Genomic DNA, 19,777 nt, shown 5'->3' with positions numbered 1-19,777 from the left:
TCCTATAGATTTGATGAAAGTCTTTGTTCCTGTGTTGAATATATTCTTCCATATGATCAGACAAATGTTTTTGAGGAAAAAAGGAAGACTTTTGACATTTATTGCCAGTTTCCCACAAGGAAATTCAGTGGGGAAACTGACAGGAAGTCAGAAATTGTTCCCACTCCCATTGATTTTTTGCATTCCTGTGGTCATTCTGTTGTCTGGATGGATGGATGGAAGGAAGGAAGAAGGAAGAAGAAAGGGATAGAAGAAGTGGACAGGAGCGAGCAAGGAAGAAAGGACGGAACGGAGGGAGGAAGAAAAGGGAAGGAAGGAAGGAAGGAAGGAAGGTTTCCAATCTGCCTGCCAGATTCCCACAAGGAAATGCAATGGAGAAGCTGGTAGGAAGTCGGAAGAGGCTCCTGCTCCCACTGCTTTTTTGCCAGCCTGTGGACATTCTGTTTCTCTATTTAAGTAAGGAAATGTCTCTGAAATGATGTCCCGATGAAGCACGAGTTGTCTAATTCTTCCCTAAAAGAGATCAAGTTGCCTTAAAAGGAGCTATTTAGCCAATGCAGACAGGGTGGCAAAATCGTCCTCTTCTCTTCTCTTCTCTTCTCTTCTCTCCTCTCCTCTCCTCTCCTCTCCTCTCCTCTCCTCTCCCCTCCCCTCCCCTCCCCTCCCCTTCCCTTATCAGACCATAGCCTCAGTGGGAGCTTGTATCAAAGTCCAGTCAGGATAAAGCAGGAAGTCCTCTTGGGCGTTTCCTCTATCATTTCATCTCCCCGAGTTCCCCAATAAACTAAGGGGCTGTATTGGTTTTGCATTTTGGGCACTTTGGTGCAATCCAGTCCAATGATCTTTATTCCACTGGGCAACCTGACCTTTGGTCAAACTGCCCACTAGATTCTCAAGAAACTCCCCAAAGAGCCCTCTGAAAGCCCATAGGATTTATTGGAAAGCCTTACAAATGAGGCCTCACATCTATGGAGATGCATAGAAACATAGAAGCATATGAAGAGCTGTGGTAATGCAGTGGTTAGAATGCAGTATTGCAGGCTAATTCTGCCCTCAGCCAGGAGTTCAACTGGCTCAAGGGTGACTTCCATCCTTCTGAAGTTGGTAAAATAAGGACCCAGATTGTTGGGGGCAATATGCTGACTCTGTAAACTGCTTAGAGAGGGCTGTAAAAGTACTATGAAGCGATATATAAGTCTAAGTGCTATTGCTATTGATTGCCAATTTAGCTATTCATCCCTTTGATGCCAAATCTGAAACCTAAGTAGGCAAATTTCTGAGAGTGGAACTCTTTCCTCTTCCACCACCCAGTTTTCAGAAAGATAAGGCAGGCTTGCCCTTCAATTAAATTGAAGACCAGGGATTAGTCTATATTCCTCACAGGATCCAAGTCAGGTGAGATCTCTAAATTCTTCTGCAGGAAGCCATGATATATATAGTTTGACTTTGGCTTACTATACTATTAACAACTATTTTGTTTGGTTTGTAACCTTTTTTTTTCTTGGAGAGGTTTTAAGCTAAGAGAAAAGCACAATCCACAGGATCACTTAGTACAGGGGATTTTTTTCTGGATTGAAGACAATGCTTCGATTATAAGGGTCACATCAAAAGGGTAAAAGAGTATTCCAAAGAGTAAAAGATAGGATCAGGATGAAAAAATTAAAATAAATTTCATTCATTTATATCTAATTAAAGTTACATGTGATAGGCATTAAATATAGCTGTACATTTAATAATTTATGCTATCATGACATTAAAATTTCTATTTTCATATCAAATGTCTATAGAGATTCTCAATCATCCAGGTCAGGGGTAGTCAACCTTGGCTCTTTTATGACTCGTGGACTTCAACTCCCAGAATTCCTGAGCCAGCTGTGCTGGCTCAGGAATTCTGGGAGTTGAAGTCCACGAGTCATAAAAGAGTCAAGATTGACTACCCCTGATCCAGGTCATGGTTGTCCCAAAGGTGCTTTTCAAAAGGCAGCTGGACTTTCTTGTTTTTTTTCTTTGATAATGTTTCGCTGCTCATCCAATACTTCTTCAGTTCTGGCTGAATGATGAGGATTGGAAAGATTTATATTCCTTAGCAGTCACCTGGTCATTAAATTTTTTTTTTGGCGGGGGGGTATTGGTTTTTGGAAAGCACCTAACGCATTTCTAACTTGGCATTATGAATGAAATATATCTGATTAATTTTGTAAAATAAGTTTGTTCTAATATACTATGAAATTTAGAATGATCAAGAAATTATTTTTTATTAATGTTGCTATTATTCAGATGTACAGAGAAATTCTCTGGACTAAAGGATTGTGTTTGTTTTAAAAATATAGATGTCAAAGAAAATACGTTTGCATTCAGTCATGTCTAGCAAAAGTGACCTCTAAAAACATCAATGAAAAAAATGTCAACAAATTTCATCTGTACCGAAGCTTTTCTTGCTGTATAAAAAGCATTCAACATCACCAGGTATGGTTGCACATTTTCTAAAGAAGTACCTCTTAAATAAGAAAACAAAAAGGTATATTTCTTGCAAGAAATTTGTTATGTGCTATGGTAGTTAAAGTATTGACTACTAGTGGGGAAACCTGGGATCTAGTTCATTCTCAGCCATGGAAACTTAGTGAGTCACTTTGAGCCAGTCACTCTCTGGCAGCCCAGCCTACCTCAAAGAGTTGTTGTCTTATGTGGGAAAAGAGCAAGAGAGTACTGCACTTGTGGTCATGAATGAAAGGCCAGATATAAATATAGTAGATAAAATAAACAATCTAGTTCAGGGGTAGTCAACCTTGGCTCTTTTATGACTCGTGGACTTCAATTCCCAGAATTCCTGAGCCAGCTTAGCTGGCTCAGGAATTCTGGGAGTTGAAGTCCACGAGTCATAAAAGAGCCAAGGTTGACTACCCCTGATTCTAGTTCTTGAACTGTTTTCCTGTTGCCTAGACAGTCTTGAGCATGAAAAGGAAAACATGTTTTGTTTTAAACCTGAAGCAAGCAAATTGTGGCTTTGAAGTTTCCCTGTACTGTTCTCAATCAGTCTCAGCTGGCCCAAACCAATATTTGGTGCATTTGGGTTTTTTCCAGATGTTAACTGTAACAAATTGTGGAGAGGTCTTAAGGAGTGAGTAGAGATGAGTTGGTGTGGCTTGCCCCTCTCTCCTTCTTGCCAACCTGCGTCACTTTTGAAGTCAAGCTTGGTATGTTCATGGAGAAGACTCAAGTGAACTGGTTGGATGTACAGTACCTTGTTTGTGTGTGTGTGTGTGGGGGGGTAAGCCAGTGGCTACGCCCCATGGGTTTCAGGTCATGATAATATCATGATAAACTTGATTTGTTTTTCCTATATTTTATAAAATAAGCCATAGTGGCTCAGTAAGCTATACAAACCACAATGGCTGGATTTTCACATAATGATAATGTAAAGATGAGTGGAGAGAAACTATTTGGGAGTACTTTATTGTGATCTCAGACTGACCATGTTCCTATAGATTTAGGAAGAGAGGGATTCCATTCCTTCCCCTTATTTAATGATTTGCTGCCTTTCGTCTCTTACTGCAGTGCAGCCCAGCCATTGATGCCAAAGATATGGCTCTTTGACAGGAATCAGAAGTAAATGGCAAAAAGTAGAAGTAAAATTCTACTTAGGCTTAGCAATCAGGGTCTGGAACAGCCAATGCCAACCAAGGGGCTCTTGTGGCTTCATGATGAGCAGATAAATTGAATCTGTCATTCAAAGAATTTCCAAACTCACTATCTCCTCTCAACTGAGTTCCTGAACAAGGGATATAAACGGAGGGGGCTGACTTCAAAGAATCTCTGTGGGAGGGATTTGGGATTTCGATAGAAGGATGGATATAGTGAAGTTCTGCTTTCTTACCCAAGTATAGCTTTCTGCTGTCTGAATAAATGGTTTAAAGCAGTCCTCTCCACAAGAAGCGAATCGTTAACCTTATCTTCACAGATAGACAAAAGGCTCCACTCTCTAATGTTCAGTCCTATAAATAAGCTCCTTCTTACAAAAATATTGCCTTGCTATTCTTACAGCACCACAGTAGAGAATTTTTTTAAAAATAGAAGTAGGTTGTCATCAAAATGGTTTTTAAAAAATATGTGGACTTTGCTGCTGAATTTTAGTTTAAACTCCTATTGTAAATATATAATGTAGTGGTCTGTCCTACTGTATCCTTGAAGTTGCCCGGCGTAACTGGTACAAGCAGCTCTGGTCTTCTTCACATGTCAGCTCCCTCTCCCCATTTCCCACCATTAGATGCCCAGGTATGGATTACCCCCAAATGCCTCCTCCCTCCCTTCCTCTTTGATGGCAGGATGCCAGCAAGGCGCCAGGCCAATGATGGAGATCCTGACAGTAAGGGTTATGTAAACAGATTCCTTCCCCCAGACATACTTGCTATATAATTTCTGTATTTAAGGAGTGAACACTAAATAGCTTTGCATGGCAACATAATATTAGTTTATACCAAACATTTTTAAAATTCAGCTGAAATTTACCTACCAGTAGTCCTTGACTTACAACAATTCAGTGATGTTTGAAGTTATGGTAGTGTTGATCCATCCCCAAAGTTACAGCTGTTGTAGTCACATGATAGCAGTTCTGGCACTTGGCAGCCTACCTGCACTTACAACTGCGGGGGTGCTTCAACTTCCCCTCGCACCTATTTCCCGCCATCTGTGATTTTTGGTCCCCTGTACTCTGCAGCCTCTGCTGTCCTAGCTCACTTTTTGTCATCTGCTCTTGCTGCTGACCATGCCTGCATGCCCTGACCTTTTATGTGGTAGCTACTAGCCACCAAGGCTTTGTTCCTAAGGTCTTGCACTGCAGTTTCCTTGTGAGACCCCCTTGTGAGAAGATGGTCTCTCACATGGTCAGCAAAATATCAGGATGGGCATGTATCCTACTATCAAGAAGATGTAGGACCAGATATATAGTAATCATACCTCCATTCTCCACCTCTTAAGATGATCATAAATACCAGTTTCTTTGTTGAGATTTGTGCCTGAAGGAATATAGGTTCTCCAATCCAAGCCCAAATTGTAAACCTCATTGGATTTTTCAAATCTGCTGTCTGATTTTTATCAACCCCTACATGAGTTGTTCCTGAGATCAACCTGTGCTTTCTAAGGTTTTTGGAAATTGACTTATTGAGTCACTTGACCATTTTGAAACATATCTAGCCTATGGACATCAAACAAGGAAGGAGAAAATGCGGCTGTGGTCTAAAAGGGGGTACATTTTCCTGTTAAGAGTTGTGGCCATTAGCCAAATGAAAAGAGTTGCATTAGGCCTTTTCACAAAGGGAAAATGTTTTCTCCAGAGATAAAAGTGAGCTTGTACCTTTTATTCTAGGATAATGGCTGAGGAAGATGGAAACATTGTAGATTTCCCCTTGGGATCGACAAGAGTTCAAAATGTTTTCTTTGCTCTTCCTGCCCATGTTTTGAATTATGCCCTGAATTCCATACAAAGTTTCCAGTTGTTTCACTCTTTTCTAAGCGTGACCATATGGAATCATATTATTTGGTCTTGCCTCTCTTCGAGGTTTTATGGAGCACCAATAGGGAGGGGGCTACATGAATTTTAGAGATCTCATCCCAAAGAAAGGTACCATAACAGAGAAGGCATGCTTGCTGGGTCTTGGTAAATAACACTGTTTAGTGAAAGGAATCTGGAGAATACCAGTTCGGCCAACATGTTCTGGCTGGGCAAAGGTCATAGGAGATAGACAGTCTTTCAAATAAGCGGGTCATATGCCATATAGGGCTTTAATAGGAATATAGGAGGCAAAGGTATTAGGTATGTTCACTGCCTGGAGTTCACCAAATATATTTTAAAAAATATTTTTTTAAAAGATGAGATAAAAATAATAATAACAACATCGCTTTGAATCACACCTGGAAGCGTACTGACAATCACTGTGTCTCATAACCCAAATCACCTTCCACTAAGAAATACTGAACCAGATTTTTTTGGGCAATCACGGAAAATGGAGATCCTGACATCACTCTGCAAGAGCTTCCACTGTTGTAATCTGGAGCCCAGTAGCTCTGCCTTACTCTTAGGCAATTTCAAATCCCTGACCAGGTCATTTAGTTCACTTTGTGAAATTAGATGTGGTTCAGTAGGAGCCTAAGGTGGGCTAAAGTTTGGGTCCACTGACATCAATGGCCCTGGATCAGCTGCATCCCGCTCATCATCTTTATCATCATCTGAGTCTAGAGCAGGGGTATCAAACTGCCAACCTGCGGGCCAGACACGTCACATGGAAGCCGCGCTCACCCCATTGCCGGCAATTGCAAAACCGTCCCGATACGTTGCACAACGTCACGTAACGTCACGGATTTGACATGTCTGGTCTAGAGAATAGGATTCTGGTGGATCTGGAATTGACAAGTCCTCACTGTGTGGTACAGGACACAGTGCGGATGGAATCTTTGGATATTCCATGGTCCACTTCTTCTTTCTTGAGATCCCTTTTGCAATTGGGGGAACCATGCAAAATAGCAGTCGTTACCATGATTGGTGGTTCCCTCCACACCACTGGGACTGCGAAAGGCATGGGCTTTTTCTTCTTGTTTACCCAAAGACGCAGATAATTTGCACATGTAATGCAACAATAATGAGGGGCCCAACTGTTGTCCTGATCCCCCCCCTTTTTTTACCTTTTTTACCACTACCATCAAACTGTACTTTTGAGTTACAAATGTAACCATGCCACAAATGTAACAGAAATTATCTGCATTGTTTACACAGTTTTGAGTCATCTTGGCTTCTGATAGGGGAAAATATCATGCAACTGTTCCTTGGAAATGTTAGGTAATGACACTTTCACAAGCCACCAGATGTAACTGTATGATGCGTAGATCTGACCAAGACAAATGTACCTTGCAATAAAAGAACAATAAATTACAGTTAGGTAATAATTTATACACTTCCCTATGGTACCATTTTCATTGTTCTATCGTACTTTGTCAAGGAGCTATGAGGCATCATAATCATTAGACACCTCCCTCCCTTGTAGGCAAATATAAATCGTTATTGTGAGATATCTTGAAAACTTTAGCCAACCAGCACCTTTATCACCTGTTTTCTTATTCATCTAATCAAAATATGTAAGAATTAACACATTTTATCTTGGAGGTCGATAATTTCCAAAATTTGTAGACCAGTGTAATGAATTACAGATAGCTAGCCCCTGTGACACATGTATCAAAGATCTTTTAAATTTATTGTAGCTCCGGCATATAAATGATGAGAGTGAACCTTTTATAAATGTTCTCTGAGTGATTCAAAAGACTATAAAAATTTTTCCTTGCTGAAGTAGTTGGTTTTAAGTCATATAAAACAAATCTATTATTCTTTAAAACTGAAACCAAGATAATAGAAGATACTCCAAATCTGTATTCCAAATTTAATTGTTGCATATTATTCATATTTATTTTTGATCTTTTTTTAAAAAAAAAATCTAATAAAACATAGCCAATGTTACTTCAGTAGAGGATTTCTCCAACAGTCTTAATGTCTCTGAGGTTTCAGAGGCTGATGATGCCCATGAATGATGAACTGTTTTGTCTTAAAATGTAACTTTGATGTCATTTGAGAGAGGTGTTTTAGTTTTCATCCCTCTTGTCACAACGGAATAAACCTGGCAGCACTTTGCTTATGGATGTGCCTCCTCTTCCTCCTACTTGCCCTTTGTTTTGGCAGTCTGGGTACCTGATGTTAAAATATTTCACATGCAATTTTTATTGTTTGCTGTACTGTTCAGTGATATGTCAAGCCTGGTATGTCAACAAGCACCAGAAAAGCTGAAGAATATAAATTGGTGTGATGTCTTCAGGTCACTTTTTAGACCATTGTGTTTAACATATGTGACATGTCTGAGTTAGCTAGTGATTGAATTAATGTTCATGATGGACAGGGAATGCTTGCTTGTGACAGGCAGAGGCCTATAGCATCCATCAACGTGTGCAATGACATGAGTATGTCAACTTTTAACAGCTTTTTAATGGTTTTTGCAAGTCTAATGTATTAAAAATGCATGGTTTTGTTAACATTTAGGCGCACATGGACAGCAAGTGTACACAGCAATCATCTGCTTTCTCTCTCTTGGCAGTTTAAATGCATGTTTGTTTTATTTAATGGAAATCTTCCATCAAGTGAATCAGAAAGTGAACATAGGGAGCAACCTTATACAATTTTACACATTCTAAATGTTTTGGACAGCAGTTCTCATTATCACCAGTCAGCATGGCCGTTGGGATGATGTTAGTTTTAGTCTGACATATCTGGAGGATACTGGTTAGGGAATACATGCAGCATAGTGGTTAGCTTGCTGAACAAGGTTTAGGCAGGCTTTTTCTCAGAGTAACCAGTTGGCGGTATACTTTGACAGTCACACTATCGTAGCTGAAACCAATAAGTTACAATTGTTCTGAGGAGAAAATGGGAAAAAATGGATCTTGAGAGAATTAATAAAGTAACTGCTACATTTTAGCAATTTCTTTGAACATGCAGTGTTGTAGAGGATATCACGTGCAAAATTTAAGAAGAAAATTAGAGATAAATTCTTCATCAGCTAAATATCTGGAAAAGAACCAAAATATGTTTAAAGGAACACTGCACAGCTATTGGGAATATGATTGATCTATGTAAATCTACAGCAGAATAATGATATCTGACCAAAAATATTTAAAGACCTGAAAAGATTAGATTAGATTAGATTAGATTGTTTGCTCAATGGTGTAATTTGGTAGTATCACAACTTTCCTGGGAGCATGTTGAGCCATTGAATTCTGGATCAACTGAAATCAACAAGGACAACAAATTACAGCAATATAACTGACAGTGGTCAAGGGCAGAATTGACTGTATCACAGTATCCTAGTCCAGATGAGCAACAGGTGCACCAGCCATAGCTGAGCATTACACCATTGTTGCAATTTTGCCTGCTCTTTGACCAGAAGCTAAGAATCTAGGAAGATCGTGAGTCTGCTTTTTCTGGAAAAGCACGAATCCATTGAAGAGTAAAGTTGGTACAATCCTGGAATGGTAGACTTCTGAATTCTTTTTTGCTTGAGTTTGTTTTAGCCCACTCAGATTCTGCCAATCTCCAGACACTGAATTAAGACTTCTCATTAGGTTCAGGGTGAAGTTAGACAGCATCTTGACACTTTAACCTAAATCAATAGCTTCCTGATGTTTGAAGATAGAAGAAAGATTCAAGCCCTGAGTCACCCCATAATAGAATGCCTGTTGGCGTATCCTCTTATCCCCTGAACAACTGCTAACTGGACCTGCCCTCAAAAGGATGCCTTCAATCCCTAATCCTCACAAGCAGCCCAGAAGGATACTATGGTTGAAAGTATCAAAGGTTGCTTAGAGTTCTAGGAGGAAATGTTCCTTCTCTCCCTCTAAATCCCATTATAGATCATCCATGAGAGTGACCGATACAGTTTCCATGGTATGCCCAAAACCAGACTGCCACAGGTCTAAATGTTCCATATTTTTCAGAGCTGTAATTGCCACCTCTTTCATAGTTATAATCCCCTAAATGGAGAGGTTAGAGATTGGAGGATAATTGTCTAGTTTCCTTGGATCAAGGATTAACAGCTGCAGCTATGCCATGGATATATATCCATATAAAGCCTGCAATCTAAGCATCACAGACTTAATTCCAGGAAAAACTGGATTCTGCCATTTATGTATATTATGCAAATTTAGCTGTATAGTTTATCTTCAATTGTCAACGTTTTATTTTGCAATTTTGTTGTGGAAGAAATGATAACTGAGCATATCATCACTTTTCTTTAGTTTATCTCATAACACAGATTTATAGGATTTGGAGTTCAGAAATATTGATTGGCTGACATTTTTAATCTTTTGGCTATCAATCTATCAGTGTATATCTCTATCTCTATATATATCATAAATTCTTGCTATTTATATTTGGGATTTAGATTCTGGCTATTAACCGAGGAGAGAATCTGAAAATCTTGAAAGTAAAGGTCAACATTCCTGATGGAGTGAAGAATGAATTTTCTAGGTGGTGTGTAAATGAAAGGTTTGTATAGGGGTATAAATATGTCTATGTCAATGTTTTGTGGTTGTTCTCATTAATGAAGCATATACTGAATGCATGCATTTTTTAAAAAATTCATCTGAATTTGAGTTTTTCAAGATGAGGATAGGCAATTGTATTCTGGCTATCTGCATGGTAGAGATGCTAGCTTCCCACATGGAATAGGGAGTTGTCCATCATTAATTCTAAGCCGCATACAGGTAATCTTCAACATATGACCCTGAAATTACAGTTGTAACTTCTTGTGGTTGTAAATCAAGGCATCATGTGATCAGACCCAATTTTTGGGGACATTTTGGGGGCAGTCATTAAATGCTGCAGTCATTAAGCAAATGTAGCAGTTGTTAAGCTAATACATCAGCTGTTAAGCAAATCCAATTTCCCCAATGGGTTATTTTTTATTTATTTTTTTGCTAGAAGCCAAAAGTAAACACTGGAAACTGACAAAACCCCCATCACAAATTGCAATTATGTGACTGTGGGACACTGCAAATGGCTGTAAAGGTGACTTTGTTGCCAGACACCCAAAATATCATGTGATTATGGGGGCAAGATACACATTTTCTGTATAAGTTTTCTTATCTACTTGATTCTAGTACCAAATATTAAAGTGCCAAGAATTAGACACATTGGATGATACATGGATGCTCTGAAAACATTATTTCAGAATTTCAAATTATGAGGTTTAATTTTGTAAATGCTGTAGTATACAGTTTAGGCTGTAAACTCATAGATTTGTCTTTTTAATGGAAGACATTCCACTAACTACATAGGGGTTTTGAGTCATATGTTGCTTATTTTTAAATTGTTTATTATATCTTCTGTGAATATTTGTATATCTTAATTCTTGAATCACTGACATTTGTATGTGATATATCATAAACAGACAAATTATTCCCCCACTCCCAGTTCACTGTTTAGGTATATTTTTTGTTCTTTAAGGTAGATTTTTGGGCCAGTGAGAAATAAGTGTAGAACAATTATTTTTCAAATGTAGTAAAAGATTTTCTAATGAATGCTTAAGTTAGCCAAAATTAGAACTAGAACACTCGGCCACATTCATGTTTAACATTAAAAGTATTCTATCTCAAATAAGGAAGAACAGTAGTATTAGGGCTGATAATGGGATAGGATAGGGATAGGGGATGATGAAGGAAAAGGGGATGGGATAGAAATAAGGATAGGGATAGGGATAGAACAGATCCTCAAGAGGTTGGTCGAGATTTGAAGTGGCAACTGTTAGCTCATAAATGCTACCCATACTGCTCTTGTATTATATCAGCAAGAATTACCTGGATTGATTTTGGATTTGTAATCTAAGAAAAGACTTGACAGTTCCATAGGAATTAATGATTGACCATTGTCATGGATATTATGAAGAAAAGCACTTCTTGAATTTACTTAGTGGGTTTACCTATATACCTGTTGTTATTGTTATTTTTGACATGGTTTGATTTAAAAGATTGCCAGAGTGACTACAATTTAAAATTTTCTGATTTACAGATGGAGACCAAAGGCCTATGCTAGTCCTGAATTAATGGAACTACTACGCTATTCAATAGAAGATTCATATAAACGTCTTATTTATCCCCTTCTCTGCAGAGAGTTTAGGTAAAACAATATATCTTCATTATTAAAAGGATAAGTAAAAACATATTAGTCCTTAATAGTCAGACTACAAACCTAGCAAATCTAGAATCCTATTTTTCACAGAGGCTAAACTAAATACTTATGAAATACTCACAAGCAGAAAATAAGATATTGTCTTCCAAATCCACGGAAGACATCTAAGAAGGTCTTCCATTCTTGTCTTCCAAAAAATGATAGTCAGTGACATACTGCCTCTTGACATGTGACTTTCTAGATAGTCATCATGGCTATGAGCTTTGAATAAGCTTAACACACAGGGGTTTCTCTAATTTTAAAATAATTGAAGCTGGATAGTTTTGACTGAAATGCGTATGCATTCTCACTGAAAGTGAACACCCTATGTATTACTGGTTTTCCATGCAATCATGCGAAGGGGTATTGACTCTTTGACTTTGATACTTGGGAGAAATAGATGTTAAGAGATACCATACCAAAATTCCATATGACTGTTGATCAGTCATTTAATCTAGATTTTGCTATAATAATGTATTCTTACCAATAGTCAATTGATATATGTTATATTTTACCCAGGTTTATCCAGACACACAATGTTTAATGTTCACTAAAACCCATAGGATTTATTTCCAAGGAGGTTTATCTAGGACTGAGATAGCAGAAGGATTTTTGACACATGTTGTTTTTCCATGAACAGTTTCATATCAGATACTAAGAATATGCAAGCATTGGCAATTTAAAAGATATTTTTTCTTGGTAGTGCAAAGGATAAAAAGAAAAATGGGAAATGGGAAAGTTGACAGTTTGTGTATCCAATCTGCAATTTGCTTATGTTTTAATGATCATGCCATATTGTGTATTTTTTCTCCTCTGCTATCATTGAGTAAGATTGTTCTAATGGTCTTGATGCAGACTGCTGAGTTGCTAAAATTGTTTTCATTATATCCATTTCACAATCGCTGTTTCAGTAGTGCTCTCCATCATGTCGATCTAATCCCATTTGTCATACTTCTTTTAAGAGAAGTGGGGAGACTAATTGCTCCTGCTATAAATATCTTTGTGTCTGTCATTTTTCACTCTTAGATTAACAATCTAATTGGCATAATATTGGGCTCAACTTTGCTATGTAATGACTACAGAGTCGGAAGCCATCTGTTTTGTCAGTGACAATATAATGGCTTCTTTTACTAGCTGAAATTGCAATTTTTGATATTGTAAGAATAAATTGTGATTTCAGATTCAAACATGTAATTTCAAAATACATTTATGGGCACAGGTGTTTTTGTGGGTCCTCCTCCCTAATAGATGAGAATTAAAATAAAACTTCATTTGAGTCAAATTCAACAATCAAATGTCTCTCATATGAATATGTCCAGGTGTATTTGTTTATGAAATAAACTAAGAGAAGAAGTCAGAGAAGGAACTTTTCAATGAGAATCAAAAATACTATTTTGCATATTTATGAAAAACTCAACTTTTCTCCAGCATGGAAAAGAATGGAGAATCCACGAATGGGTTAAAGAAGTCCTCTAGCCCAATCAGACCAAATCAATCAAGTTGCCACGCCCCTGCTTTACTGAACCTTGCCCCAGTTTCGATTTGGTCTCAGCCCAGGACAGACATGAAAAATTGGCTCCCAAAGTAGACTTTTAGGAGGACAGGTCACATTTCTTTTTGTTTGATTCCCATTCGTGGATTTTTCATTCTCTTGTCATCTGATCAGCACTGGGATCAGCGCTGTCCCAGTTCGGCAAGTGTTTCAAAAGAGGTTTCTTAGCTTCCCTGAAGCAGTCTCCTCCCTGCATTGTCACCCCTTCCACAGTGGCGGGTGGAGTCTCGGAGAATTTCTCCCTTGCGGGTCTATCTCAGGCTCCGTCAGCTTCATTCACTCCTACGGCGGCGGGACTCCGCCCCCTGGAGCAACCTTCATTTACGGACCAACTCCAGGACATGATTTCTCAGGTTGTTGCTCAAGCTATGGCTTCTTCAGCACGTGCCCCAGCGACCCCGGGGACGTCACACCCTCTCCCTTGTGCGGGGACTTCACGGTCCAGGGATTATCAGTACCTGGATCCGGCTTCACCATATTCCTGTGGGAGCAAGGTATCCGAATATTCGGAGCAGGTCTTCGAAGAGGGTCAGTGGTCGGATGATGAGGAGGCGCATACAGAGGCCCCTCCTTTGGTTGGTTTGTTCAACCCTACTTCTTTCTCTTCTCTCTTACGTAAGGCCTGCGCCACCGGGAAGATCGAACCGGAAAAGACTCCGGCCCCCGATCAGACACCCGGTCAGGTTACCAGCCCGCTGTTCTCGGAACCTGTAGTGACACATCAACAGATTCCTTGTCCTCCCATGTTTCTGAAATCGGTACGGGATCAATGGGGTTCCCCAGGCACCTTTTCCGCCCTCGAAGGGATTGACCGTAAACTCATAGATACGGATTCGACCCTGAATGAGGCGTTGGAGGTTCCGGGAGTGGACGAGTCCCTTACTCCCATCCTTTCAGAATCCAGGATTCCAGGCGACATGTCGTAGGCGCTGAAAGCCGAGGACAAAAAATCAGAGGTTTCCTTCCGTAGGACACACCAGGCCTCGGCGTGGGTGGTAACAGCTTCCACATCAAATTCCTTTTTCGCCAAGATCTCTCGAATCTGGCTATGTGAACTTCAGTCCAGAATCTCCCCAGAGGAGGTAAGGGTACACCAGGATGTGACCAAGTTGCGGGCAGCCTTGGAATACATGGCAGACGTGTCCCTCCAAGCAGCTAGGTTCTCTGCCCGTGCCATAGCCTCCAACGTCGCCACACGTAAATTATTCTGGCTTAGGAATTGGCGTGCCAACACCAAGCATAAATGGAGCTGGGGAGGCTCTCACTCCGTACCTGGTGGAAAACAGGGAAAAGAGAAGGGTACTTTACCATCTATCCAAAAGATCGGGCAGGCGTTTTGCCCCATATAACTGTTGCCCTCCCTTTCGATCGGGATCGGAATCGGTCTCAGGTAATGTATCACGGCCCTTTCCAACAGGACCGGACCGTTCCTTGGATCGGTCCGGTTACAGAGACAGGCCCAGACAGCAGGTCCCGAACAAATGTCCTTTTCGAGGCAGAGGAGGTTGCCCCTTCTGTAGGTCAAGGTGACTTGGGGTGGATCCCTCCCATAGGCGACTCATTACATTCGCAAATGGGAGGACACCATCACAGACGCTTGGGTGCTCACCACCATCAGGGACGGCTTGTCCCTGGAATTCGTGACAACCCCCCCTCGACGTTACATCACCTGTCCCCAGTTGCGGAATCCCATTGAAAAGGGCCTCATACAGGAAGCCATTCAACATCTCTTAAGCATAGAGGCCATAGAGCGGGTACCATCGGACCAACTAGGGCAGGGGTTTTACTCCATCCTATTCGTAGTATCGAAATCTTCAGGGGGATGGAGGGTGATACTGGACCTCAAGGTTCTAAACTCGCATCTGTCGTATCGCAGGTTCAAGATGCAGACACTTCAACCCATCTTGGCCAGCGTACGGCAGGGGGACTTCCTGACATCAGTAGACCTTACAGAGGCATACCTTCACATCCCCATTCATCCGAATCACAGAAAATTCCTCAGGTTCAGGTACTCCAGCCATCACTTCCAATATAAGGCTCTCCCGTTTGGCCTATCATCGGCCCCCAGGGTTTTCACCAAGGCCGCACATCTCAGGTCGGTCCAATTCGCGATCAGTGTTACTTGGACGACATCCTGATCCAGTCGTCCTCTGCACCGAACACACTGACGGACCTGGAGCTAACCATAGGGACGCTTCAAGGTCATGGGTTCTTAATCAATTTTCAAAAGAGCCACTTGGTTCCAGCCACTCGTCTATTGCACTTAGGCACTATAATAGACACAACCCTTTGTCAAGTATTCCTATTGCAGGAGCGCCAAGTCAGCATCCATACTCTGGTCATCAAGGTCCGCAGGGAACAACGGGTGACCCTAGCCCTGCTCTCCCAACTGTTGGGGAAACTAATTTCCTGCATTGCCATAGTTCCTTGGGCCAGACTTCACACACAACAGCTCCAGTGGTTCTTACTTCCCTACCAAAGGCGGGGCATAAGCTCTTTTCCCCAGAGGGTAAGAGTTCCAGCACAGGCACTCAGATCCCTTCTCTGGTGGCTCTCCCCAGCTTTGTCCAAGGGGTCCCTTTTCAGAGAGCCCATTCGTGTGACCTTGACCACGGACGCCAGTCTGTTCGGCTGGGGGGCACACCTCCAACTTCAATTCGCCCAGGGCCAATGGTCCCAGCGAGACCTCAGACAAAACATCAACTGGCTGGAACTCAGGGCTATACGCCTGTCACTTTGCCACTTCCGCAGAATGATTGCGGGGTGCCACGTGTTGGTCCTGACGGACAATGTGGCAGCAAAGGCCCATGTCAACCGGCAGGGCGGTACTCGATCGCGGGCCCTGATGTCCGAGACCCGGTTACTGGGATCATGGGCGGAGCGGAATCTTCTTTCCCTGAAGGCGGAGCACATTTCAGGGGAGGCGAACCGGCAAGCGGATTATCTGAGTCGCTCTACGGTAGACCATTCAGAATGGAGTCTGCATCCACATCTCTTCAGAGAGATTGTGCAGCGGTTCGGTCAACCGAGTGTCGACCTATTCGTCTCCCCGGTGAACGCTCAGATCCCACGGTTCTTCTCCCGTTTCCCCTCCCAGGGGTCGGAGGGAGTAGATTCTCTCCGCAGCCCTTGGCCTGGGGGACTGCTATACGCCTTCCCACCGTTTCCCCTGATTCCGGCGGTCATCAGAAAACTTACAGGAACAAGTGGAGCTGTGATATGGCCCTACACTGGTCGAGGCGACCATGGTTCGAGGATCTAGTGAGCCTTGCCGTAGCTCCTCCGTGGAGGATTCCTCCAAAGCGGATAATCCTGCTACAGGGGGTCATATGACACTCAGACCCGCAGTGGCTCCAGTTGACCGCCTGGCATCTGAACCCCAGTTCCTGGCACGGCGTTCATACTCCTCAAGAGTGATCTCAATGATCCAGGCCTCTCGGCAGCCGGCGACAAATCGGATCTACGATGCCACCTGGCGGAACTTCTGTCACTGGTGTGACCAAAATAGTTTGTCCATTTCTTCTGTTACTATTCCGAGGATACTCGAATATCTCTTGGAAGGCGTGGATAAGCGCCTAGCACCCAACACTATCCGTAGGCAGATGGTGGCTCTCTCCACGGTTTTCACCTGTGCCAGCTCCGCGCCATTTTCTCAACACCCGAGGGTTCGATCCTTTATCAAGGGAGTTACAAACAGTAAGCCTCCTGTAGTCCATCGTTACACCACTTGGGAGTTACCACGGGTTCTTCAGGCTCTTACAGGAACCCCTTTTGAACCCATCAGATCTTGCACTCTGCGACTCTTGTCCCTTAAAGTGGCCTTCTTAATAGCAGTGACATTGGCAAGGCGCGTCTCGGAATTAGCAGCTCTTTCCGTGAGGGAAGACCTATGCACCTTTCATCAGGACAGCGTGGTCCTACGGTTGTACCCCTCGTTCATTCCCAAGGTTAACACCTTATTCCATAGGGCACAGGAGGTTGTATTACCGGACTTTTGTTCTAACCCATCACATGACTTAGAGAGGCAATGGCATGCTCTAGATGTACGTCGGGCCCTGCGATATTACATTAAACGGACATCTGCCTTTCGTAGATCGGAGGCGCTCTTTGTATCTTTCCATCCGGCTTCTAAAGGTCAGAAGGTCTCTTCCTCTACTATTGCCAGGTGGATCAAGACCTGCATTGCGGAGTCGTATCGGGTACGCTCCCTACCTGTTCCAAGCCATCTGACAGCACACTCCACTCGCAGTGCCTCTACATCAGCTGCGTGGCACACTCAGGCTTCTATCATTGACATTTGTAGGGCGGCGACGTGGTCTTCGCCTTCCCCCTTTATCCGTCATTACAGGCTTGATAAATTTGCCTCTGCAGAGGCCTCCTTCGGCCGCCGTGTTTTACAATAGGTGGTTCAGTCAGCGTCGACACTTGACCAGCCTGTTTCCCACCCGTAGGGTCACATGGGCTTTGATATGTCCCATTCGTGGATTCTCCATTCTTTTCCATGCTGGAGAAGGGGCGTTGTCTTACCTGAATGCCTTTTCTCAGCATGAAGAATGGAGAATCCACCCCCTTCCCTTTTTGAAATTCACAGTCAGGTCAGTGTCAGTAGCTGGGAGCCAACACGTCACACAGTTTTTAGCTTCGCCCTTTTTGAAACTGGGGCAAGGTCCAGTCCAGCAGGGGCATGGCAACTTGATTGATTTGGTCTGATTGGGCTAGAGGACATCTTTAACCCATTCGTGGATTCTCCCTTCTACATGCTGAGAAAAGGTGTTCAGGTAAGACAACGCCCCTTTTTCTCCCTTATCAGGTCAAAACTAACTTCAGATGCTGAAAAGGAATCAGTAATGATGTTTGGAAGGAATCTTCGTCAGTTGCTTCTAACAAGCCCTGTGAGAGGGCGAACATTGATGGGAGTTGACCCTGGGTACACACATGGTTGCAAACTAGCAATTATTTCACCAACCAGTAAGTCTACGGTGCCATCTGAGAGAAATGCTACTTTTCATATGGGTATAAAATATATTTCTTCAACTGATGTTCTCCAGATTTATTTGAACTTAGCATCTTCCATTCAAACATAGAAACTTATATCTTTGATATGGAAAACTAAATATAATACACTAAAGTACACTAAAGCTGAGAGTTTTTAGACTTGCATCACATGTTAAAGTGATGTATTGACTGATACTCAGTAAATGTGGCTACTATGAACTTGCTTGAGATAAAAAAAGAGTTTGATAACATTTAAATCTCTCTCTCTCTCTCCCCCTCCCTCTCTCCCTCCCTCCCTCTCTCTCTCTCTCTTTTGGATAATGAAATTGCCCATACAAAATCTTTGCTCATGAGTTTACCAGCAAAAGGCAGCTTGAGTTAGACATCCCTCATTGTTACTGGAGAAAGGCCTGTGCCCCTTCTTAATTCATTCTGTAGCAGAAGCCAATGAATAATCATAATTACTACTTGCTCCTAGCATTTTTACCAGCTGGGCTGCCTTCCTGGAACAGAACAGAAGCACATGCAATATATTTTAGAAATACATATGAGTATGATTTAGACAATAACTGATTCCAGTGATATTTCTTCATGTTTGCTTTTCCATGTGGAATGCTGTGGTATGTGATAGGACAGTGATGGCGAACCTTTTAGAGACTGAGTGCCCAAACTGCAACCTAATACCCACTTATGCATCATTGAGTGCGGGGTGGGTGTGGCCAATTGGCTGGGCGTGGCCAATTGGCTGGACGTGGCCCATTGGCTGGGCGTGGCTGCGGTAGTAACGGCAGACTGGGTGAGACTAAAAAGTTCAATCAATTCCAACTTTGCAAGATCTTTTTTTTCCCGCGAGAAGTTGAAATTGACTGATTGAACCTTTTTTTTTTTTGCACATGGTGGCGGAGGCCTAAAAAGAAAAGGTTTTATAAAACCCAGCTGAAGGCCTAGGACTGAGGTGACAGCGCGTGTGCCCACAGAGAGGGCTCTGAGTGCAGCCTCTGGCACCCGTGCCATAGGTTCGCCACCACTGTGATAGGAGTTTTGATTGGTGTTGACCCTGCTAGCCCTAAAGAAAGTACTAAAAGCCTTGTTTTTCCCCTTGGCATTTCAGCTTGGATATTAGATGTGCCCATCTTAGGAGATCGTATGATATGTTTGATAGTTAGAATGCATGTTTGTTTTTCTTTCTGTTATTGCTGTTAGTTGCCCAGAATTGCTTTAGTGAATTAGGCAGCTGTATAAATTAAATAAAACAATAATTAATATTTTTAAAAACTTGAATAATTTAAAAAAATGTGATTCACAACAGTATTAGTAACAGGGATTCTTAAAAGCTGTAGTGCCACAAACCCAAAAAATATTCAAATAAGTTTGGCCTTTCTTATCACCTCATATCACAAATTCAGGACTCATCTAAATAATAATATTTAACCAAATTGAAACTCTTGAGCAATGGCATGATTTTCTAATGAAAG

The 19,777-nt window shown here is 41.8% G+C and overlaps 1 protein-coding gene across 1 annotated transcript in view; it reads left to right on the top strand.

The window, feature by feature from the left end:
* The window catches only part of LOC107288867 (S1 RNA-binding domain-containing protein 1), a 90,092-nt gene that overhangs the window by 13,964 nt on the left and 56,351 nt on the right, over positions 1 to 19,777 (top strand). Inside the window, exons 9-12 of the mRNA XM_029284442.1 lie at positions 2,331 to 2,466; positions 9,972 to 10,075; positions 11,597 to 11,704; positions 18,118 to 18,275. Of these exons, the coding sequence (XP_029140275.1) occupies positions 2,331 to 2,466; positions 9,972 to 10,075; positions 11,597 to 11,704; positions 18,118 to 18,275 (506 nt within the window). The remainder of the gene's footprint in view (positions 1 to 2,330; positions 2,467 to 9,971; positions 10,076 to 11,596; positions 11,705 to 18,117; positions 18,276 to 19,777) is intronic.

Source organism: Protobothrops mucrosquamatus, unplaced genomic scaffold (assembly GCF_001527695.2).
Source record: "Protobothrops mucrosquamatus isolate PMUCROS unplaced genomic scaffold, P.Mucros_1.0 scaffold602, whole genome shotgun sequence".
Lineage (NCBI taxonomy): Eukaryota > Metazoa > Chordata > Lepidosauria > Squamata > Viperidae > Protobothrops > Protobothrops mucrosquamatus.
The sequence above is the reverse complement of the archived record's forward strand: the minus strand, read 5'-3'. Positions and strand labels throughout refer to the sequence as shown.